The following is a 24,002-nucleotide window of genomic DNA, read 5'->3' on the forward strand; positions in this document are numbered from 1 at the left end:
AAGGGAGCTCCAAAAACTTCTAGGGACAATCCCTAGTAGTTTTCGATGATTTCAAAACTTCTAGGGACAATGTCCCTAGTGTCCCTAGTGGCGGTGACACCCATGCCTCCTTCCACTACCCCCACCAGCTCACTGACCTGCCGTAAGTCAGGATAACATCACCATCAGTGATCTTCTTGCCGGCGAACATGGAGATGGCCGTCATCGCCTTGCAGATGTGGTCATTTATGAAAGTCTCGATCCAATCAATAATATACCGCTTCGCCTGACAACAAAACCATGGCAAGCAGTCAGTAACATTAAACGGAGGGGCGAATAACACACAACAAATGAGAAACTGACCACGACCGAGAGACATGGCACAATCACGAACTATGCCATCCGAAATACGTCTACTTTAGTAAAATGAGACTCAGCAGGCAGCCAGCCCGCCCCCACTGACCGCGCGGCCGGCGACGTCACTGCTCACTGCTCACCTCATAGTCGCCCTTGTCGGCGGGCACGTCCTCGTGCCGGATGGCCTGCTCCAGCCGGTGGGCCACGTTCTCCATGGCCACAGAGAGTGGCCGCCGGCGCGCCAGCTGCGCCACCGCGGCCGCCACCTGGTCGGGCAGGTCGCGCAGCAGCTCGCGCTGCGGCGGCGTCACGTACTGGTCCACGAGGTCGGCGAGCGCGGTTAGCAGCGCCACGGCGCCGGCGTTGCCGCCCGTCAGCTGGCCGGCAGAGAGGCGCAGCAGCAGCGGCTCCAGCGCCGGCGGCACACTGGGGACGATTGGCCAACGAGCGGCGTCAGAGCGCGCCCAGACGGCAGGGCAGACACGGTAGCCCGGGAGGCAGGGAAGAGAAGTCCGTACTAAAGGCAGTGTAATCTGGTTTTGATGGCGGAGTAGCTGAGCGGCATAGTCGAGAGAGGCGGCATTCCCTGTACTAGTGTACACGGTATGTCCCAAACCTACTAGCTGCCCATCCATTCCATTCCTCCCAAACAAGTCCAGCTCCACCCTCGGCGCCGTTCCATCCTCTCGTCGGCCCGCAGGTGACTAACCCATGTTTGCCGGTGGCGGTGTCTGCACTGCTGGCATCAAACTGCAGAAGGTGCGAGAACATCTGCAGGCCCTTCCTGGCTGGCGGCTTCTCCGCGGCGGCCTTTTTGGCGCTGCGACGGTCACCCTTCGACGACTCCTGAAATAACAAAAATGTACAGGCACTGCCAGGCATGCACGTCCAGCCACAAACATCAAATGAATATGACTGCTGAAAATATACAAATTGTATGATGAATCTATGCTATATTGTTAGAAAAAGAATCCGAATGTACAACATACACTATTTCGATGTTTGAATACAAAAACACGCCACCGGAGCTCGCCTAACACATTTAAAAATGGTCGATTAGAGCCAAAAAGCACGCCGGAGTACAGCTTGAGACGGCTCACTTTGTGCGGCTGGTCGGCGTCCCCCGGCGTAACACGCTCCGGTCCTGGCATTTTGGCAGCCTTCGCCCCCGCCTTGGGCGTCTTAGTCGCGGCGGCCGAGGCCGCGGCGGCAGCCTTGGCTGCCCGCTGCGCCTCCTGGAGAGAGCGTCAAACATCAGTATTTGGTGTACTCGGATGTGTCAGCCGAACACGGAGAAGGCACAACAGCTCAGTCTCACCGGCCTATCCTCTACTCACCACCGTCCACTGACCTGTTTGGCGCGCCGCTCCGCCTTCAGTTCGGCTTTGGACTTCTCCCCGGCGGGTTTCTCCCCGGCGGGTTTCTCCGGCTCTGGTTGTCCGGCCGGTGTCGGCGTCTTCTCAGACGGTTTCGCAGCTGCCGGCTCGCCGCTGGGCGTCGCCTTCTTTTTGGACTTTGCCGTGGTCTCTGCCGGCGCTCCGCCGCCGGACTGGGCGGCTTTGGAGGGCGGCCCGTCGCCACCGTCGCCATCTCCAGCCGCCGCTGCCGCCTGCTGCAGTCAGAGAAGGAACGCTCACGACTCAGCACGAGCCATGCGCCTCAACATATCTATTATCTACACATGTTAGAACATAATCTGTGTGTACCACAAACACGATTAAACCATCTAAAAATGTGACGGTGCAAAAAGCATACATAGGTATTTGACGCCAATATTACCCTTCACCTAAATGGAGCTTTAAACATCAACTATCTAAATGGAGAACCTAGCGCTACTGTTTCGCGAGGATAACAGAAGACAGGCCCCTCACCGTCCTTACCTTCTTCTGAGCTTTAGCCGCCTTGGCGAGTTTGGCCGCCTCGGCCTTGGCCTTGCGCTCCGCCTTGATCTGCTCCTTGGTCTTCTGCGGCGCCTCGGCGGCGTCTGCCGGAGGAGCCATGGTCACCTGTGGAGGGGGTGCGGTGCTCCGGGCCGCGCTCTGGGCCTCGGAGGGCGCGGCGGGAGGCGGCTCGACCAGCAGTCGGGTGCGCAGCTCCCCCAGCACCGTCTGCAGCGCGCGCACTGAGCGCAGCACCTCCCTTGAGGAGCTCACCACCGGACTGGTCTCCCGGCGCCGCTCCGGCAACGGCTCAGCGCCAGACTCTGGTGCCGGAGCGCTACAATGACTCGGAACGGAGGGTGCGGGTGCGGTCCGTTCAGTGGGGGCAGAGTGCACCGGCTCGGTCTGTTGAGTGGGGGACGACTTGGTCCGTTGGTCCGAAGCGGAGGGATCCGGTTCGGTCTGCTCAGTGGAGGCAGAGTGCACTGGTTCGGTCCGTTTAGAGGAAGTAGACGGTGCCGGTTCGGTTCGTTCAGTGGGGGTAGAGGGTACCGGTTCGGTTCGTTCACTAGGGGTGGTGGCCGCCGGTTCAGCCTGCTGGTCGTTGGCAGCTGCACTGGACGGACCAGTGGACCTGCGTTTCCTCCGTTTGGCCGACTTGGTTCGTCCCTCTGTCTCGCCGCTGCTGGCTACCGGTGCGGGTCTGTCGGCCTCACGCGCGGCGTGTTCCGGTCCGGACTGGCCGCCGTCGGTCCGAGGGTGTCCTCCCTGTCCGGATCTGCGGGAGGCCGGCGCACTGCCCTCACCCGGCTCTCCTCCGGCGGCGGTGCGCGGCTCGTGCTCGTCTGAGGAGCCGGCCGGCGCGCTGCCGTCCGCCTGCCGGCGCCGCTCCTGCTGCTTCTTCCTCCGCTGGCGCCGCTTGAACGAGCGGCTCGGCTCAGCCTGCGGCACAGGGACACGGTAAATGCACTAGTATATACTAGCGGAACAAGTCTTCGCCAACAAGTGTGTTCGAGGAGTGGGTAGTCGGTAGGTAGCGGAACGGAGGGTCAATTTGATTACATGAGCGTGCTTAACGAAGTAAGTTCGCCGTGCAGACTTTACAAAAGGCTATGCAAGTTCCACATATCTTCTACACTACTATGGTGTTACAGTTCTAGGGAAGGTTAGTATGCGGCTTGCGGTATCAAGTACACCATAAGCACAAAAGCCAGCCTTGTATTGGTTCACAGCAACAGGCAATAAATACAATTTTAACTGAAATGAGGAGGAAGAAAAACGTCGAGAAAAAGTCGTCGGATTCATAGTTAATGAGCATGGTAATCTTGACTAAGTTCACTGGTGCGACTTAAACTGCAATTAAAAGGGTTTTGGACACTAAATCGTTTGAGGAAACCCTGCATCAGAGCAATATCGATAAGGACGAAAATTACGGTTCATTTGAGCGGGAGCGGCTTTACTGCACCTCACGCTCCGACGGCGGAGCGGCGGCGCGGGCTCCGGTTACGTTACGTAGGTATCAAATAACACAGCAGTATGGAGCGCGGTGAAGCGCGCCGAGTTGTCACCACAGCTCAGGTGGCCGGAGGCCGCCGTAGTGGCCGGGACGGAGAGTTCGCCGGCTCCAAGTCAAGCATGTATCGTCAATATTTCACGTCCCGACTTCTGGTTGTGGGGGGAGGGGGGGGGGGCTTGCACCAGCCCTACCTTTATCCGACAGTCAGCAAATGGTACAAACTGAGGATTATGCTGACACCAAAGCAGGAAGGTGCTCGTACGCGGGACAAGACCGAGTACTATCATACGTCAGCTACCCTAAATCTTGGCCATTACCGGCGACACGCTGTTGCAAGGTATCTCTAAAAATCTCAAGGTTGACTGAGTAACTTTACCTAACTTTATTTTATGAAAAATAGTCTTTAATATTGAATATTGTCTCACATTGCAGACACGCATTTAATTCACATAAACACGAAAAAAACATATATAAAAAACACACACACATACCCACACATTCGACTTCATAAGCTAGTATTAGTATCACGTGTTTGTTACAGCCCTAGTAGGCAGGCAGGAACACACAAATGTAGGTTCAGATGTAGGAAAACACAAATGTGGATTCTGCGGATAAGAGCTATCGCAGAGATGCCGGCTGTATAATTAGCCATACGTCTACATATAAGCATCCACTGGCATACACTGGCTATGCAAAGCATACACTGGCTATTCAAAGCTGAAAAAGAGAAATAGAACGGTAGCGAAATAGGTGAGCGCAAAACATGCGGATTGCACATCGAGGCAGTGCTTTTAAATCACAGAAAGTGGGTAACGAAATTATCCGGACATTCGATTTCCGCACTTCTGACCAAAGAGCACGGAAATTCAATGGACTCTTACCCATGGTTTCAGCTCTCACAGCCAGGGTACCTGCTGACCTCGGGTGAAAACTATAAGTGCGTTCAGTACGAGTCGAATCACCACCGAGGTGGAAGTCACTTTGCAATTACCAACAGTCATGGCGTCAAGCATCCGCTCTCCTTTCGCAGTAAAGCTGCGGGAACGGTGCATGGTGTCATAAGCCAAAGGATGACCTGTCGACACCTTAATATCAGCATGAAATAGCTGCTCATCGGGCTGAAGCGTCACAAATTGTGGAATGGGCTGCGAACTCAGCCAACAATGACCACATGATTGCCCTTGGAAGGGTAACTGTCAAAATGGAGATGAAACGATATCAAAATCAATCGACTCGAAAGCTGGCCGAAAGGCCCAACAACCCAGGGAGTAAGACGCATCATATGGTAGTTCACCGCTACCCGCAAAACAGCCTGGACATTCAGCAATTCAAGCTGAAAGTGACACCAAAACTGAAAGCGGCGACCACCTGAAGTTCACGTGGGGACACCTGCGCTGGTTTGTTTGTTTGTTTATTGGGGCTTTAGGGCGCGCCGACTGCGAAGGTCATTTTGCGCCCATAACCACCTGCGCTGGTCAGACGAGACGAGAACAGGCGGCAGGCGATTTGGTCGGATCCGTCATCGTTCGGGCCGTGCCATCCTCTCAGCCGCCATACCTGTGTGTGGGTGACCAGCAGCTCGAACGTGCCGACAGTTCCCAGAGTTGCACGGCTAGCCATGAACCACGTCTGGGGCAATATGCTCAGCTACTCTGCTTGTGGCAGCCGCACATGATGCTCCGGAAAACGATAATCAATGGCAATTACTAATTACTATCGACCCAGCATCAAGACCAGCACCTTTATCTCAGGCGGACGGCAAAGGAGGACTCTTAGATTTTGAGCTCGCAATAATTATCCACCTCACCCACACCGTGTTCATAAAGGCACTGCGTCAGATTGAAAAACAGGACAAGGAGTGCTGAGTTTCTCTGAGAAAACGACGGTTGATCTCACATGGTTCCGATCTCAATCTCCTTGAAAATGTTTCCAGTTTCCTCCAGCAGAACGTGCACCATATTCATGACTAAGGAAAGAGCTGTCAAAAGCACGGGCCAATTGGAGGTGCATGTCAAAATTGGACAGGGCAAAACTAAGCCAGGCAAGTTCAAACTCAGAAAATCTAGCGGCTGGGATGCCCCAGCACATGCATGACTGCATTATCATGAAGGCTGGCAATGCTGGTGTTGGTAAACACTGCGAGATGGATGTCCGGATAATTTTGTTATAACTGCAAGAAATTGTGCAAGAAAAGATCTGCTGAGATATGAGCAGCATTGCATCTAAGCTAACTGGCCAACAGCTTACCAGCAGCTCCATTGTGCCACAAGTCTGCAATAGAGGCATACATGTTATTGGAAAATGGCCTCTCTACCTGCAACAGGTGGATCAGGATGCAGGCTGTGACAATATGAATAGCTCAGCAACCTGCATCACAAGCGATGCATTTGCTAACAGATCTATCTAATGGTTGGCTTAGATACAACATTTCAACCATGAAGCCCTATAGCCTGTGGGAAAGCTCAGGATGAATAACACATTTTTGTCAAGTATTTTGGAAAAGACTACCGTTGAAATGCTCACTAGCAGGCCCTGACAGATAGATCTCTGGACATTGACACATGATCATCTTGGGTAGTTGTTACCTAATTATATTCGATGGTGTCCAGCCAGGCCAACACCATGTTTTAGCACATTGACATCACTGCCCACACCACCACATTTAATACACAGTGACGCCGACACAGGCTTACAATTCAACTTCAAGTGTAGATGTAGAGTGTAGCAAGTAAATTTAGCTAAAATTAAGGTAAGGTCTTGTCGTTTTGTACCAATTTTTGTTAACCCGCGCCGGGCCGGTGCTCTGAAATTCCGCGCCGGGCCGGGGTGTGTGTCTGAACACCCCAGTGTGGCCAAATTGGTTTAGCGTTAGGGGGAGGATGTATAAAAAAGTCGTATGAGGATGTCACTATTTTCAAAAAACTCGTCTTCAGCCTCATTTTAGGTGCAGTTTTTACAGGTACCTAATGTGGAAAAACTATACCTGACTTCAAGTTCTGGTGGAAAGTACAAAAAAAAACTTCAAATATTGTCATTAAAGATGTATAAAAAAACAACATTGTAAGCGCGAAAGTACGAGTATGACGATGCGAATCGTGCATTGGAACATTTTTAGTCTTTATTCCTACACTAGGTATGCTTTCACGACAAAAACGTCGTGATGATGTAATTTTAAATTTCTGAGGATGTCATTATACTTTTCATTGGGGGTGACTTTCCCCGCAACATCACCAATTTGGCCACACTGGAACACCCCCCCCCCCCTTCTAACTCGGCTCCTGGGCCACGTAGCGACACGCGAAAAGCGGCAATCGAAAGAACGTCCAAAATAAGGACGAAGACACTTAGGGTCATTTTTTGGGTCAGGTCAAAGGTCAGGTCACCAGAGGTCACCAAAGGTAAAATGTTGACTATTTCAACATTTTGGAAACTGCCCACGGCTATCTCGGGAACCGATAGAGCTACAGCGTCGCAGAAAAGCGCATTCGATAGCCCTTTTACAGACCTGTCTGAGTAATGTTCTCAGATTTGTCCTCAGGTCAACGGTTTAGCCTCCAGATGGCAAAAACTCCAAAAATAGCCATTTTTACGAAAAGCGTTTTTTCGGCAATAATTTTTGACTCAAAAAAGCCAAGACATTACTTTTGCCAGCATCGTGTTCCTCTCGTCGAGACGCGTCGAATGAACTATAATTTGACCTTGAAAGGTCAACTTGAAAATTTGACCTCAGGTCAAGGTCATGACCTGACCGGAAAAGGTCATGTTGCATATCAGTCGATCCGCAACGTCGAGCCGAACACATCTAAGGCGTTTTCAGCGCTCTAACACGCCTCTAGCAGAAGTTATTAGCGAAAAACTGTTAGATTCTGTTTGTGATCTGAGATGACCTCGGGGACATAACGAGGGGTCACAGTTGCCATTTTCCGGTTCAGTGTGTCAATTTTACCTACATCTCGATGTTTGAGAGTGTCTAGAATAGCGTTCGTGCAAAACAGACGCTTTTCAATTTTCTCCCATTGACTTATAACGGAGAGTCCGCAAAATTGATCTGACCTTAGGTCACCGATATCAAAATTCCGAGATAAACATTTTATAGATAATGTTACTCTTATTAATCGCTGAAAGTTTTAAGGCAATCGATCAGTCGGTGTAGCTATGACGAGTATTCTTAATTTTCTGAGGTGAGGTCGCTTTGTGTGACCTGGTGACCTGACCTAAGGCGACCTGGGTCTGAAATTTTCACAACATGCGCGAAAAAGATAAACGAACAGATGTGCCAAAAACGGCAGCGCTCGGCGCCACCGTTTTTTAGATATCTGCGAAAAACCGCAGGAGGGGGGTGTTCAAACACCCCCCCCCCGGCCCAGCGCGGGTTAATGATTCATAGGTGGCAAATTTAATTGTCCATCTGTGCAACAATATTTCAGCACAATTACACCAGATTTTGCTCCAACATTTCCGCACAATCTATCTGATATGCTAGACATGTCGATGGTAACATGGACTTTTTCCAGTCTGGTCATATACCAATGCACACCCTGCTTTGGGGGCCCTGTATTTTGAATTAGGACTTGCCCTGCGCGTTACGGATGAAGGCAGTACGTAATTTATTCCGTAAATGTTTATGAGCTATCCAGGACATACACATTAATTGTAATGTGTTTATTCTTAAGCATGTAATCATATACAGCTTGATATTAGAATAATGTCGTCGGACATTATTCTAATATCAAGCTGTATATGATGTACATGCTTAACACGCGCACCGACGGGGGGGGGGCGGATATCCGCCCCCCTGAGGTTTTTTGCAAATAGCGGGAAAACCGCGGCGCGTAGCGCCGCGAAATTTGGTACGACTATTCTCTAATCAATTTTACACATGGTGTGCAAGTTTGAACCTCCTAACTTTTAAGGTCAGGTCACCAGGTCACTTTGAATGACCCAACCTCAAGTCACTTTTTTGCAACTTTGTCACCATGCCAGAGCTACAGTAGATGTCGGAGGCCTTTGAGAGTCCCAGGATGTTATAAGGTCATCAGTAGCTACAATTTGAATATCTCGGAATTTTAATATCGATGACCTAAGGTCAGGTCAATTTCTCGACCTCCCATTATAAGTCAATGGGGGAAAAATCAACTCCCTGTTTTTACCACTAAAACGGGTCGGAATGGCCCAATAAACCATAAATGACCTCATATATGATCAACCTTCACTACCTTGAGTCTGTTTTGCTGTTGGGCAGCTGTAAGGTCATGTGTAGAGATTGCAATCCCGGGATCGGGATCCCGGGATCCCGGCGGGATTTTAATCCCGATCCCGATCCCGAAATTCCGCCAATCCCGGGATCCCGAAAAAATAAGTTTTTCACCATAAAAAGAATGCAGCCGCTGCACGAGTCTTGTTTACACTGTTCATGGTGCTGCGTGACATAAAGCAGATAAACTATTTAGCTGGCACCCCGTATTGGCCGTCCACAATCGACCGTGTTGGTAGCTCCCGGGTATCACCCACAGCGGTTAAGCCGCTTAAATACGTACGAAAAAGGGGTCCCGAACGCCAAAAAATTGCAGCATCAGCGCTGCAACATCTTTATCAGGACCACAGATCGTTCAGCGATTCTGACTTGCCCGTCCGTGGCCGGGAAAAAGAGGTCATCAAGACAGTCTTTGAGCTCGTGTCGCAGATGTCACGCAAGTGACGGCAGAGCTCACTGATTCAGACGTTGAAGACGGTAGAGTGGAGCTCTCCCAGTCAGTGACTCTGCTCTCAAAGCGACTTTCGAGCAAATTCTGAGAGACATTAGTGATGAAAGCGGAACCGAAGGAGGTGAAGTGACCAACCGACGTCTTGAAAACATTGTGAAATTCGAAATAGGGAGCTGCCAAATTTGGCGTACACTGGTTGCGAGTTTTTAAGTAGACAGACCTACCAGCAATGGCTTAAAACTGTCGCGCTAACTACGAGTAGCGTAGACGAAGAATGAGTGAGGCATGGATATGCTGGAACCCGTCTAGTAAACGTACTGGTCGACGCACAGTTTTATAAAGGCCAATTGGGAATAAATGATAATGCTAATCAAATTGAAACATTTTCTTCGCAAATTCAATCGTTTTTAATGCAAATGACATAGTTGGCTTTTGATGCCTCTTTGTTTGTGGTAAGCTAAAAGACGCAAAATATGTCAGTAGGAAATCACTCTTACGACATTTAGTGACAAGACCGGGATCCCGGGATCCCGGGATCCCGAAATAAAAACATTCGGGATCCCGGGATTGGCAAAACGTTCCGGCATTGCAATCTCTAGTCATGTGACGTCATCAAAGGTCACCAGCGGTTTTTTGACAATAACTCCGTACAGGCCAGACTGCAAAGTATGGCACGCAGGTCGACGAGGCGCACCGGCCCAAGTTCAAAATCCGCACCAACCCTTCAAACTGAGCCGGAAAATCCGCACCAAAGCGAGCCGAGAGCCCAAAATATCCGCACCAAACCCACACGGGCAATTATAATGCAAGGGACTTCATTCATCTCACTATAATTATTTCCCCTTCCATTTCAGTTTCACGAGCAACGCTCACCACGGGACCGCGCCGCGCACTTGTACCGGAAGTTTGAAATAGAGCAAATAGACGGACGCCGGTGACAAAAGGGCGCCGGAGGGCATATTGGGTCACGTGACATTCGGAACTTCTCCCCTCTCTGTGGGCCTTCTACATGCTAAATGTCACGTGTGAATTTGACGAGCCTTGATAAAATCGCCCCAACAAACTTTCGTATGAGTAAAACTAATGACGTCATTCCAAAGTAGCGTGCTGTCAAACCAGCTGCTCGCAAATGTGACATACCAGTCACCAACGCAACCAGTCTTCGTTCTAATGACGTCGTCATCACGTTAATTTCCGAGGCGAGAATGGATTTGTTCTGCCGCATTTGTTAGTTCGTAGAGTAAATTTAAAACCTTTCTCCGTCACCGTGCGTCACCGTGGCTGGCACGCATTTGTGGGGCTTTCCAAAGAACAGTCAACAAGGAAACCCGGCCGGGTAAGAAGACCAAGCGAAGTCCGCACCGCACCAAGGTCCAAGCCAAATCCGCACCGCACCAGGCAAAATCTGCACCGCACCACTCCAAAATCCGCACCAGCCGAACAAGCCCGCACCGACGAGATCTCGTCGAAATTGCCATACTTTGCAGTCTGGCGTACAGGAACAAGATACAGCCGCGCGGATGGTCTCATTGTGTTCAGCTCGTCAAGGCACATCGAATGATATACATGATGACCTTGAGGTCACGTGACCTGAGGTCAACCTTTGACCTTGACCTTTCGAGGTCAACATATATATCATTCGATGCAGATTGACGAGAGGATCACGATGCTGCCTTTAGTTTGTTCCTATCATGACTAGTTCGAAAGTTATTCGAGAAAAACTCTCTCCATACCTAGCGCCGCCATTTTGACTTTTTTTACCCCTGTGACACGTCATCTTTGACCTGACCTGAAAATGACCTTAGTAAAAATTGTAGACCTTGTCCGTGCGTATCCCTTGCCGTTTACCGCTTGTCGCTATATTGCTTCGTTCTCGAGATCTCAGGGGGGGGCGGTCATCCGCCCCCCCCGTCGGTACGAAGTTGGCACAGACCCCCGTCGGTGCGCGGGTTAAGAATAAACACATTACAATTAATGTGTATGCCCTGGACAGCTCATAAGTCGTCGGAAACACTTAACTATATTACACTACACACCTCACCTTGACCTGCCAACACCTATATCCGTAAGAATCTTGTCAATAACTCAAACGTCTTGTAATTACTCGATATCAAGGCCTCGATATTGGGACGACGGTGAAAACAGGGCGCCTGGGGCGATTTGATCAAGGTTCGTGAAATTTACACGTGACGTTTAGCATTTAGAAGGCCCTTGAAAGGGGAGAACTTCCAAATATCACGTGACTAACAGGCCCTCCGGTGCCCTGTTTTCACCGGCGTCCCGATATTAACCCGGTTTACATAGCATATTTGACGAGGCTCTAGCTCGTTAATTTGGCGATAATTTCGATGCAGTCGTTTTCAAATATTTAGAGGGGATCATTTTGTAAATTGTTCAGCACCATTGGCATCTTTTGCTACATCACGGACGGAGATATAAGCTTGCAACAAACCCTATGTAAACGCGTCTATTGATATTGAGGTTTACATAAAAATATTCCCTACGCCTGAATTGACTTTAGCGCGCCTTGAATGTAGCAATTTGTTAGAGCTGAAAATATTCGGCTGTTGCAAATGATTTCGGTTTGTTTTGAAAATTGACAGTAGGAATATTTGAAACAAAATTAATTTTTAAATTATTCAAATTAGAATGGCTGTATTTTTGAAAAATAGCCCTTCGCCCATACCCTGTTCAGCCCTCTGGTGATACACGATGAAAGTTTAATACTCACTACTGACACTACTTCCTTTTCCGCTGCCACTTCGTCGTGTGTGGTGATCCTGGTGAGCTGCGCGTTTAATGTATTTGTCTCCCAACACTAGAACCCTACATTCTGTTTTCTCATGTGTTTTGAAAGGGGTACGACTTACGGGTTCCCCTTGCCTGGTCTCAACGTGGGTAGTTGAAGATATCGAACATTTCCAACAAGGCCCTATATACCAGGTAGGGTCGTCCGGCGATTCTACCTTTTCGTGACGTCAGCTCGTGACGTCATTTGGAGTCAAGTCTCGAAGCCCCGTTCAATTCCCATGTAAATGAGCGATTTTCGAAGCACTGTAGAATGAAGTCTGCACAAGATATATCAAACCTAAGTATCTTATCTGAAAGAACAGACAATTTTCTGCAAGTTATCTATTACGTGTTTTTCGCTAAATCTTTTGCTTTGTTCACAAAAGCGTAAAATGTCCCCTCATGTCTCCGCAGCCTCCCTGCCGCCGGCCGCCGCGCGGTCGCGGTAGTGTAGTGGTTAGCGTGCCCGCGCAGTGTTCCAAAGGTCCCGAGTTCGAATCTATGCGGTGCGGAACTTTAATTGCAATTCCAAGCTGAATATACGCACATCCATAATAAATTAGTATTTGTATAGCTAAACTGTCACCAAGATATCCATATAAATTGACTTCACCCAAAATATCGGCAAGATTCTATTAAAATATAAATTCAAATATGGCGGCTTGGACTGCCGCGTGCGTTAGGCTCCGCCCATAGCTCCGCCCACATGCGTGACGTCATTCGTGTTAGTGGACACACGCGGAGATAGGGGACGACATGGGCCTGATTTCCAACAGGTTCATGTTCATCTAAAACCCTGATTTTGATTTGGGCTTTCGGTACTGCACTGCTTTGCCACAAGCAAATTTGATAAGGTGGCAAAGGGTATTAGTATATGGGCCTGTTCCAGCGCCTCCAGAAACCTCCAGAAACCTCCAGAAAGCTCTAGAATCCTCCAGAGAGCGTTCCAGCGCCTCCAGAAAGCTCCAGAAAGCTCTCGCCAAAGCTCCAGAAACCTCCAGTAGCCTCCAGAGAGTTGAGAGGTCCAAATTTCTCTGGAGGCTCTGGTCTACAATTATGGCGCACATGTGACAATCACAAATGTAAACAAAGGAATTTTGACTGATTGTTTTACAACTTGAATGTAAAGAAAATTACATTGCTATAATTTTGTTAATCTTTCTTAATAAAACTGAAAAGAAATTTTGCGTTTCAAGAGAGAACAATCGTCATTCTTTTGGTATCTGTGATGCCAATCTCCAGAAATCTCCAGATTGCGTTCCAGCGCCTCCAGTGAAACCTCTGGTAGAGCCTCCAGTCAAGAATTTCTACTGGAGGCGCTGGAACAGGCCCTATATTAGGTCCGAGTGGACAATTGTGACGCTGTCGATACAAATATGTAACAGCAAAAAATTTAGGTTTTAGGTTAGGTTAGGTTGTAGGTTTGTAGGCTTGTAGGCTTTAGGTTTTAGGTTGGTAGGTTTGTAGGTTTTAGGTTGAGGTTGTTAGGTTGTAGGTTGGTAGGTTGTAACTTGTACTTACCTGGTTCACTTACCTGGTTGGGTTCCGACAATGTCCAGTAGGATAGAGATAGGAGAGTCAAGAAGAGGAATTTAGGAACCCCGTACACAAGGGACGTGCCAGCCTTGCAAAGCTATACAAAAGACACCTATCATGGAAAGTGGGCGGCTGGAAAGTTGCGTCCCGTCTGTGAGATTACATCTGAATGTTAAGGCATGAATACATAAGTGTTAAACAGTTGTACATTCGTTGTGTACAAGTACAAGTAGCATTCGTTGTGTACAAGTAGGTATATAGGTAAGGTTAGGTCAGGTTTGATTATGTTTTTTCTTTTATTTCCAGAACATATAAGTATCATTTTTGGATTCAGGATGTCAAATAATGTAAGAATATGAAAACTCTTAACAGTCACTCGGACTCAATGTATACTTTTACACTAAAAATGAGCAGCATGATTGAATATCGTAGAAGAATAACCTATGCTCACTATCCTTTAACAATCCAAAATTAACCTCAAATGAATTAATATGTTTTGGAAACATTCTTCCAGGGCCTCGGCTAACATGTTAACTGGTGGGCCAAATGGCCCACCAGTGACCCGAAATGGCCCACCAGCCTCAAAGATTTGGCCCACCAGTAATTTTCCGAAAAATCTAAGATTTCACATTTTTCACATTTCAAATTGAATTAGCAGATCTTATCGTACATTTTCAGGCTGTAAAGGACCCATCGGTGAAACATATTCTTGTGAAAAAACTTCAACCTATTGTTTGCAATATCCTCTTGGGGTAAAAAGTGAACTATAGTGGACTAAGTGGACTAAGCCTCGGTCACACTTCACCGGATTGGACCAATGGACGAGAAACGGACGGCGTCCGGTGATGTCCGGGGGATGTCCGTTCGTTTCCGTTGGACGTCCGTTTCTCATCCGTTCATATCCGTTCCATGTCCGGTGGTGTCCGGTGTGCTCAACCGGACACCACCGGACATGGAACGGATATTAACGGATGACAAACGGACGTCCAACGGAAACAAACGGACATCACCGGACGCTGACAGTTCTCGTCCGTTTCTCGTCCGTTGGTCCAATCCGGTGAAGTGTGACCGAGGCTTTAAATTTCATGCAATAATCGTGAAAGACGTCTGCCTCTGTCAATTACAGATAGTGTCGGCGGCTTCCAGCCGATCGAGGTCTGCGAGAGTTCTTGCAAGCTTTCCGATCGATCGAGTGGTTAGTCGGTTACAAGAAAGACTAAGAAAAAAGAACAGACCAGTTCAGACGGTCGGGGATAAGCCTGCGAGCGATCTCAGACGGCTCGCCGATAGACACGATATAAGCCAGAGTCAAACTAGAGGTAGTGTCGGCGATTTCCAGCCGATTGAAGTCTGCAAGCGATATTATGCGTCTTCACGACCGGTATGATGCTTGCAGTCACACATCTGACCAGTTGGACGAATTTCGAACCGTTCACAGTCAGCGTTCCAAAAATTTATCATTGGGGATGAAGATGACACTCAAGAATAAGAATGGATAATTTTCCACTCTCACATTTTGGGTGGCTCGAATTTTCCACTCAGACACCCAAGAGAAATCTGAAGTTTGGGACACTGTTCACCAGAAGTGAACATGTACATAACTTAGTTTTTTTTAAAGAAAATATCAGGGCAGCGCAGTGCGCTTGGGCTTTTGAGTCAATTATTTTCCATGCGACACCAATAGGCTTAATGATCATTTTCAGAGATGTTGGGGTTGCTGCTACAACCCCCTTTTGGGGTTCCTGCTACAACCGACTTTATACATGTATACAAAGTTGCACTCGTGCTGTTCACTGGCGGTCGCAGCCGCTAGCAAAAGGGGGGGGGGGGCCAAAGTCACACTCGCGGGACATAACATTTATCCGTCACCGGGAGGGGGGGGGGGGTGATTGGCTAATTTTTTACGTTCACGAGGTGCCGCGCAGTTGGCATTACTTATGCTTCATCCATCTGATTCTTGCGTGAAATCTTTAAGCTCAATTTAAGGCAAAATCACCAGTTCCATTTCCCGTCCCACGGTGCTTCCACCGGTCGGCCCACTGCACCATGACGACGGATCGGCGTAGCATAGGTATACTGGAAGGTCAGGCACGCGGATTCATGACCTTACCACTATAAAACAATTCGGAAAAGTACAGATACCTCTTGCTTTGAACAAGCATGTGAAACCCAGAGAGCATTTTCAGACTAAGACATTTACCTACCCATATAGGTAACATACCTAGTTGTGTGGCGGCGGGAGAGAGTAGGTACACCGACCTCTGGAGACCCCCCACAGGTTCCGAGCTTTCAAAATTGGCATCTGAGGGCCGCGCGCGACTCCTGCGGGGCTTCGCAACGGCTCTATTGGGGCTGACTCAACCTGCCTAGTCTTACTGCTAAAAAGACTGGCCCTGAGCCCTAAGGACTTCATCAGTCTCTGCCAGCCCCAGGACCCACACCGGCTCATGGGGTCCCGACGTCGAAATATGAGGGAATCTGCGCGGGACCATCAGGACGTAAAGTAATTTCGATCAGGACCAACGTAAGGCTGTGCCGGAGACTGCGTGAGCCCTGTGATCTTCAGAAACCCACCCATGTATGTTTTCACGTAGAAGCCAGTTTAGGGCCCTCAGAGACCAGTACAGGGCCTGCAAACTACAAAGGCCAGTAGTTTGAGACAATCAGTGACCGAGTTGGGCTCTCAGAGGCTAATGTGGGTCATTACAGGCCAACATGGGCCCTCAGAGGTCAGCGTGGGGCCCTAAAAGACCGGCATGAGCCGTCGTTGGACCCCAGAGGCCAGCAGAGGGCCCTCAAAGGCCAAGATGGGCCCTCCTCAGAGGCCGATGCAGGCCCTTAGAGGCCGGCGTCGGGTCTTCAGCAGCCAGTGCGGGGCCCTCATTGGCACCTAAAGGTTCGTCTTGGGACACCACAGACAGAAATAAGGCCACCAGAGACCGGTGTGAGACCCTCAGACTCCGGTTGGGACCCCTGAGGCCGGTTAGGGGCCCTCATAGGCCAGATGTGGGGTCTCAGAGGTTGATGTAGGCTCTTAGCGGCCAACGTGGGCGCTTGACCGCCACTGAAGTTCCATCAGAGGTCAGTGTAGGACGCTCAAAGACCGGTGTGGGAGCTATATTAATAGCTGGGCGTGGGTTTTTTGAGCCTCGTGACGATCGAATAACTGCCAGGGCCCCATACACCTATATGGGGGCCCATTGGTTGTTTGAGGGGGGGGGGGCAAATGATATGATGGCCCCCTTTATTGACCTTTGGGGGGCATGGCCCTGATGCCCCCCCCCCCGCGACCGCCACTGTGTACACATTACACACATGCCTCTGAGATTACATACTAGCTCATGCAAACTCTATGCAGGCCCCGGAGTTCCCACGCTAATCCTTAAGAAACCAAGCCGGCATACGGCGTCACCACCGGGCTTCTGAGGTACACAGCACCAACCCATGAGGTCTTACTTTAGTGTCTTAGAGCCAATCTCCTTTAGCAGGGCCCACCCACCACTGCCGAAGAGGGTCTCATGCCAGCCATTGCTGGGCCTACGAGAGCCTCAAGTAAACCCACGCTGATATTCCATATAAGATCCGGCCATACTCGTGAACCGGTGCCAGCGACGCTGACCGCCAAATTGACAGAATGCGAAACTGAGCCCACTCATGAGTGAAATTTACGTCCTTTGATGGCGCAAGAAAGAAAATGAAACATACGAAAAGCTTTTCTAGGACTTTTGTTCGATCTGAAAGGTGGGGCCAAAAGATAGTATGGCCCCACCTTTCAGCACCAAAGGGGGGGCCATGGCCCCCGTGGCCCCCCCCCCCCCTGGGACCGCCAGTGGTGCTGTTCACAATTCCTCCCGATCCACCCAACAACGCCCGATCCCGTCCGACCGCTTCCGAATCTCCGACTAGTCGGCGAGCGATCCACTCACGGCCGTAAGTTATCGTCCAAAGTTTTATAATCTGCGTCAATATTGTGTGCATACTTGTGCCACGGAATATATAGTCTACGACATGTCGATATGTCGATATGTACTACGATATGTCGTAGACTATATATTCCGTGCTTGTGCGATTTTATGTGCACCGCGGGAGTATCACCACTGAGAGGGTTGTGGGTCCCTACTCTCTCCTCTCTGTGAAGAGTCGGGGGGGGGGGTCGAGCCCCGTTTTTTTTTTTTTACATTTTTTGAATGCCATCCTGACGTTTTTTGCAGAATAAAGTGGCCGAAATCTGGGGAGAAATCGAAAATTGAGGGGGGGGGGGGCTATGGCTATGAAGGTCAGTCCATGTCGCTGCCCAAGTGGCCCACCAGTCAAAATTCCTTAGCCGAGGCCCTGCATTCTTCAGTTTCAGTTGGAACTGAAGAAGGAATGTTTCCAAAATATATTCATTTTAGGCTAATTTTTGGATTGTTAAAGGATAGTGAGCATTTGGTTACTCTTCTGATATACAAGCAATTTTATGTTTCTTTCCATATTGTATTGGTGCTTTTAAACTTGGTTGTGCCATGAATATGCCATGAATATCTTTTAGACCTTTGCATATCAGACCACGTTTTCCAGGTATTAGTAGAGCAGACGCCAGACTGGAAAAAATACACGTTATGCCTAATATGTCCGGCGTATTGGCGGGATTGCGCTGAATTCAGCGCATGGCGGCGGACAAATTTTTCGTCGCAGTTCGATCGCCTTATTTTTCTTGGCGAAAGATGGTCACCGAATTTATGCAGTACGCTGGTCAATCTAGCAGCAGATTCGCCCCGTGGGCGGCTCTAGAAAGCTTTCGGGACGAGACGTCCCCGCCCCGGTCGTCGTGTGCTCGAACTGGCGAGCCGCCCTGAGTCTACTCAGCAGAGGAACGGCCGCCCAGGTGAGGCCTCAACATTCGGCAGAGAGATAGGTATGGAAAACCTTGTGGAACGTCGCCAAGCGTCGTTAAGCAATAGCAGTGGGTTCCTGCCCACTGCGGTATCGAGGAAAATGAGGGCGCGGACGACCTGGCAAAACAGGCGGCCGCCCTGCCCTGAAACGCCCCATCGCTGATCAGGGCAGTTCATTGTACGGCCTCGCATCAGTGGCGCGACAACTGCTCAGAATCACTATTCAAGCCACTCCTCGGGAGCACGCCGCCGCTCCCTATCCCCGGGAAGGACCGAGAGGATGCCATTTCGGTGCTCCAGATGAGGGCGGGCCACCGGGGCCGCTCGCTCCAGTACGGCACCGAATCGGCTGTCTCCACTCCGCCGCGTGCCAGCAATGCCCAGACAAGCGGTGCCCAGCGGCGCTCTGCACCGTGAGCCGAGAAGAGGCTGATGTGCCGGAGCACGTGCTGCTCCGCTGCCCGGCCCTCTGGCTCTGCCCGGCCCGCTGGCTCCCGCCGAGGTATTCGGTTTACGTGGAAATTAAAAAAACTCATTCGGACGCTCAAACATAGGAGAGAGTACAAACTACAAGACCCCGAAACACTGTCTGGTTGATATAGCCTTGATCAGTAGATGTGCACATGTGCTTTATATGAAAAGGGCTTAATTTTCGCACAAATTGGCACCTAATTTTTGGCGCATATCACGCAGAAATTTCGGCACAAAATCGCTTGCGTCGAATTTCGGCGCATTGCGCCGGATTTCGGCGCAACAGGGCTCGGGGTTACATGAGCAGAGTTAATACGCATTACAAACGGACTACAATGGTGAGCGAATAGGAAAATCCGTTCCTGATACGCATTTACTTGCTCATTTAACCCCGGTAAGGGTCTCGCAGGCGTCCGGCGTAGTGTATGTATGTTTTCCAGTCTGGAGCAGACGTCACGCGAAGGTTTTCCAGCCAAGGAGAGGCGCCATACCCGGTGGTGCTTCTTTCTAGGAAAACCTAAACAAACTTAACCTGACCTAACCTAACCTACAACCTACCCTACAACCTACAAATCTACAGCGCCTCTCCTCGGCTGGAAAACCTTGACCTTCGTGTGACATCTGCTCTACTAATGCCCATTTTCTATAGGTCAGAAATAGAATCTACTTCTCCACGCTAAATAACGTGGAAACCATCATGAAAACACTGAAATGGACAATAACTCAATGTATCACAGTTATACCAACCGTATTTTGTACGACAAAATTACACTACAGATGCCATTTTTATTGGACCCTCCCACCTTAAAAAAGTTGATAAATTGGCATGAAAGTGATTTTGCTCGGTTCTGAAAGAGCGAAAATGAATATAAACCAAATTTCATCGAAAAAATATTCACCGGTATTCAAGATATTAGACTTTTACTTTTATTTACTTCTTGGGATCTTCACTGTTCCTAGCGACTTTATTTGAAAATGCGGCACTTGTTGCGTTCAAAGCAGCATATGAGGAAACCCATAGCGCTGTTCGGCAGCCGGCTATTTTGTGTGCAGGGTATGACGCATTCCGCGAGCCGACGTCACGGGCGATGACGTCGGCTCGCGCGCGAGCCGAGCGCCAACGACAAACTAACGGGAACCCTCGGACACCCTCGGGGCATAAACCGCGGAGTAGCATATTGAGCGAGTATTATAAGGAAAATGCATATATTTTCGTTTCTCAAATGATAATCAGGGTGTCTCTTACCTTTTTACGTATCATTTAGGCTTACAACACTTCAGTTGCCAAATATCTGCAATTTATTCAAACGAAGGTATTTTCAGTAATATGAATGCTATAGACCGAAATCTTTTGAATAAAGACTCCAACCAACAGAAATAAAAATAACTTATTTTATTCCAACCATTTCCTCCAAATTACCAACGTAAAAACTCACTTTTACACACATCATTCATAATAAAGCATACTAACACGCCGCTTTTGACAATTGCGGCGTTGAGTGGCGCGCTGCTAGCGCTCTTTTTCGATCGCAGAGACCCTGCATGCGCGCGAGCACACTACGTCACGTCCGGGGGGCACAGGTATATGAAAAATCGCAGTGACGTAACACTTTTCTCGCTTCTCATTGGTCAATAGCCCGTTGCCGGGGTAACGTGCGCGTATGTGAGCGCCGGCAAGAGTACTAGCCGGCCGCCGATCAGGGCTCATCTCATCCTGCACTCGCTTTTCTTTCTCACTTTTGAGCTCTTGGAGCTTTTTTCCTCTTAAAAAAGATGATGCTGGAGCCGGCCCCTTCTTTGACGGCCCCGGCTCCAGCTCTGGGCTTGTTTGTTTCACGGCTCCGGGCAAAATGTGCCGGCTCCGGCGGCTTCGGCTCCAGTAATCCAGTTCCGGCTGGGCACCCCTGGGTCAGGTCATTCACGTGACCTCACTATCGTAAGTCAATAGAGAAAATGAAAACAGCTATTTTGGTGCCGGGAACAATCTGTAATCTATATCAAGCGCACAGAATCGTGATTTCATTCCTTGCGAGGTCCGATGCTTAACTTTTGCATTGTTGAGCTTGCGTGATGTCGTTTATGACGTCACTAGGGTCGTCAGAGTTTTTCGCCAATAACTCGTGATCAAATTGAGCTAGCAAGTCGGGAAAGCCACCAATAGACTCTGAAGACCTGCCGAATCGAGTGATATGCGATATGACTTTCTTCGGCCGACTTGTAACCTGGGGGCTCTAACATTGACGAGGACCTCGCCCGAACAAAAGGCATACCATTCGACGCGCCTGAGCGAGGCGAACGTTATGATGCCAAAATTGCGGCGCTGCGACCGTTTTTTTGTGAAGTTATCAAAAACCGAACCGTGCCGTGGGCCACTTGCCCTGACCTCAGAGGTCACCCGTTGACCTGATACCTTATAATCAGGCATCAGTCGCTGCGTCTCGTAACGACGCACACGCTCGTTTTCTCCGCGACGCTCGAGCTCCATCAGGGGCGAAACGATGAGGGGTCGTATCCCCCCCCCCTTCGGCAGGCGTGCATGTAGAGAACCAATAGCTCCGACGAGGGTTAAATGAATACCTAAGCCATAGTTTAGGAAAGTTTGTTGGTTGTTGCACGTAAGATGACGTCGCAGTGACGTCATAAAGTGTCGTTTTGTGATGTGGAGAGCTTCTGATGTCACTGTACTGAAAACTCTAGGATAAATGAACGAAACAGCACTTGCTGTCATCCTGACACATCTAAGTACACTTTTAACCAGTTCCTGACCAGTGGTTCCTGACCAGTGATCACTGATCAATCCTTTCTATTCAGTCCCATATATCGGATATAACGTGAGGAAACTCAGACGCAAATCTGTAATTGGATTTCTGATGTCACTGACGTCATTGCAACTAGGATGACACCTGATTTGGACACGACCTCGGCTAGCTAGGTATTCAGGAATGTGTGTTCAGTTTCGCTTCTCTATCTCTTCGCATTGCGACGATATCGTTGGAGAAGTAAAGGGGGTGGTACAACTAGAAGCTAAATATCTAAAAAAAAAAACAAGTAAATAATTTTCGATGAAATTTGACATATTCTTGTTTGCTTTTTTAAGCACGGTACATCACTTTTATGCCAATTTATCAACGTTTTTGAAGTTGGGGAACTGGGAGGGTCCCAGTAAGTTTTATGGTATTTAGTTGAATCTCTGATTAATTGCTTTTTTCTTTTTCAGTCCTTAAAACGTGATCCTTGATCCAGCAAGATGGTCAGGGAGGACAGGAGAAAGTGGAAAGAGAACTACTTCAGCAAGCTCTCTGCTTGTCTAGATGAATATCCCAAGTGCTTCATTGTGGGCGCAGACAATGTCGGCTCAAAGCAGATGCAGCAGATCCGCATCGCTCTGCGTGGCACCGCCACTGTGGTCATGGGCAAAAACACCATGATGCGCAAGGTCATCCGCGGCAAGCTGGACTCCAACCCTCACCTGGAGAAGCTCCTCCCTCACATCGTGGAGAACGTCGGCTTCGTCTTCACCAAGGAAGACCTGAGTGAAGTTCGTGAGAAGCTTCTCAGCAACAAGGTAGGCAACAGCAACAACACTTATTCTATACAGTCTTTCATTGAATTGCATCAGAAATGAATATGAATGCATGATGAGAGTTGTGACCACAGTCTGAAGTTGGGAATTACATGCCAGAGCCAGAAATGGCAGAACCCACTGGCATGCCCTCTGTTGCAGACACTGGATCTGTGTCTGATTCGTGGGTGTAATTACGATGCTTCATGTGTTCGATTAGCTCGTGACGATTGGACACTTTTTAGGTGAAAGCTCCGGCTCGTGTTGGAGCGATCGCGCCCCTGGACGTCGTCGTGCCCGCCCAGAACACCGGCCTGGGTCCCGAGAAGACCTCGTTCTTCCAGGCCCTGTCTATCGCCACCAAGATCTCCAAGGGTACCATTGAAATCATCGTAAGTTCCGAATTGGTCTGCTTTACTTGCAAATTTATGACTATCTTTGTTTCTGGTTTTCTGGTTGTGAAGTTAATGATAAAATTGCTTCTGTTCCGCTAACGGCAACCGAACCACCACCATCCCGTTTTCAGAACGACGTGAACCTGATCAATGAGGGCGACAAGGTGGGCAACTCCGAGGCGACCCTGCTCAACATGCTGGGCATCTCTCCGTTCTCGTACGGACTGGTGGTGAAGAAGGTGTACGACTCGGGCACCGTCTTCGACCCGAAGGTGCTCGACCTCACCAACGACGACCTGATCGCTGCCTTCGTGCAGGGCGTGCGCAATGTGGCCGCTGTGTCGCTGACCATCGGCGTGCCCACCGCCGCCTCCGTGCCGCACAGCATCATCAACGGCTTCAAGGACCTGCTGGCCATCGCCGCCGAGACCGACATCACCTTCAAGGAGGCTGAGAAGGTCAAGGAGTACCTGGCCGACCCCAGCAAGTTCGCGGTGGCCGCTGCCCCTGTGGCCGCCGAGACCAAGGAGGCCGCCGCTCCGGCCAAGGTCGAGGAGCCCGAGGAGTCTGAGGACGACGACATGGGCTTCGGCCTGTTCGACTAAGCCGAATCGCTTGCGAGACGTCATGGTCTGCGCCCGATGTCGGTACTTGGGACGGGACCTTCGGCTCGCATATCTGGTGACCATACCGGCCGCAGCTGAGGTTCTAATATATTGACATCGTGTATAATTCAGTGTTTGTTTGGGACTTTGGGAGCGGGGAAGGTCAGATCAACGTGTCCAGCATTCTGGTCGTTGATGCCATGAGCGGTAAGTGTAATACAAATGCTTCTAATCGTTTCATTTATGGCAATTTTTGACTGCTTGATTTCGCGTGCTGCATCTGATGTGTTGCCGTGTGTGTCAGTATTTGTGATAAGCTTCGTTTTCTG

The 24,002-nt window shown here is 49.5% G+C and overlaps 2 protein-coding genes across 15 annotated transcripts in view; one reads left to right on the top strand and one right to left on the bottom strand.

Annotated features, from left to right (window-relative positions):
* LOC122364695 (translation initiation factor eIF-2B subunit delta-like) overlaps positions 1-11,919 on the bottom strand; it is a 28,558-nt gene extending 16,639 nt beyond the window's left edge. For 2 of the 10 annotated variants that reach the window (XM_043335325.1, XM_043335324.1), the window contains exons 1-7: positions 10,311-10,440; positions 2,217-3,158; positions 1,688-1,948; positions 1,437-1,571; positions 1,046-1,182; positions 477-762; positions 138-265 (exon numbers count right to left, since the gene is read on the bottom strand). In XM_043335325.1, coding sequence (XP_043191260.1) covers positions 138-265; positions 477-762; positions 1,046-1,182; positions 1,437-1,571; positions 1,688-1,948; positions 2,217-2,336 — 1,067 coding nt within the window. In that variant the 5' untranslated portion in view covers positions 2,337-3,158; positions 10,311-10,440. Of the gene's footprint in view, positions 1-137; positions 266-476; positions 763-1,045; positions 1,183-1,436; positions 1,572-1,687; positions 1,949-2,216; positions 3,159-5,979; positions 6,004-10,310; positions 10,441-11,473; positions 11,575-11,889 lie in introns of those variants that run through there. The other 8 variants (XM_043335323.1, XM_043335322.1, XM_043335331.1 and 5 more) reach the window with 8 other exon arrangements.
* LOC122364697 (60S acidic ribosomal protein P0-like) lies at positions 10,600-23,800 on the top strand. 5 transcript variants are annotated; one of them, XM_043335333.1, is made up of 4 exons: positions 10,600-10,773; positions 22,329-22,676; positions 22,919-23,065; positions 23,200-23,800. In XM_043335333.1, the coding sequence occupies exons 2-4, from the start codon at positions 22,359-22,361 to the stop codon at positions 23,671-23,673; spliced, it is 939 nt and encodes a 312-aa protein (XP_043191268.1). In that variant the 5' UTR covers positions 10,600-10,773; positions 22,329-22,358; the 3' UTR covers positions 23,674-23,800. The 5 variants fall into 5 exon arrangements, with proteins under 5 accessions (XP_043191268.1, XP_043191270.1, XP_043191273.1 ...); XM_043335335.1 differs by lacking the exon at positions 10,600-10,773 and adding an exon at positions 12,153-12,220; XM_043335338.1 differs by lacking the exon at positions 10,600-10,773 and adding an exon at positions 12,202-12,380.
* The last annotated feature ends 202 nt before the right edge of the window (positions 23,801-24,002 follow it).

Source organism: Amphibalanus amphitrite, unplaced genomic scaffold (genome assembly GCF_019059575.1).
Source record: "Amphibalanus amphitrite isolate SeventyFive unplaced genomic scaffold, NRLGWU_Aamphi_draft 000692F_arrow, whole genome shotgun sequence".
Classification (NCBI taxonomy): Eukaryota; Metazoa; Arthropoda; class Thecostraca; order Balanomorpha; family Balanidae; genus Amphibalanus; species Amphibalanus amphitrite.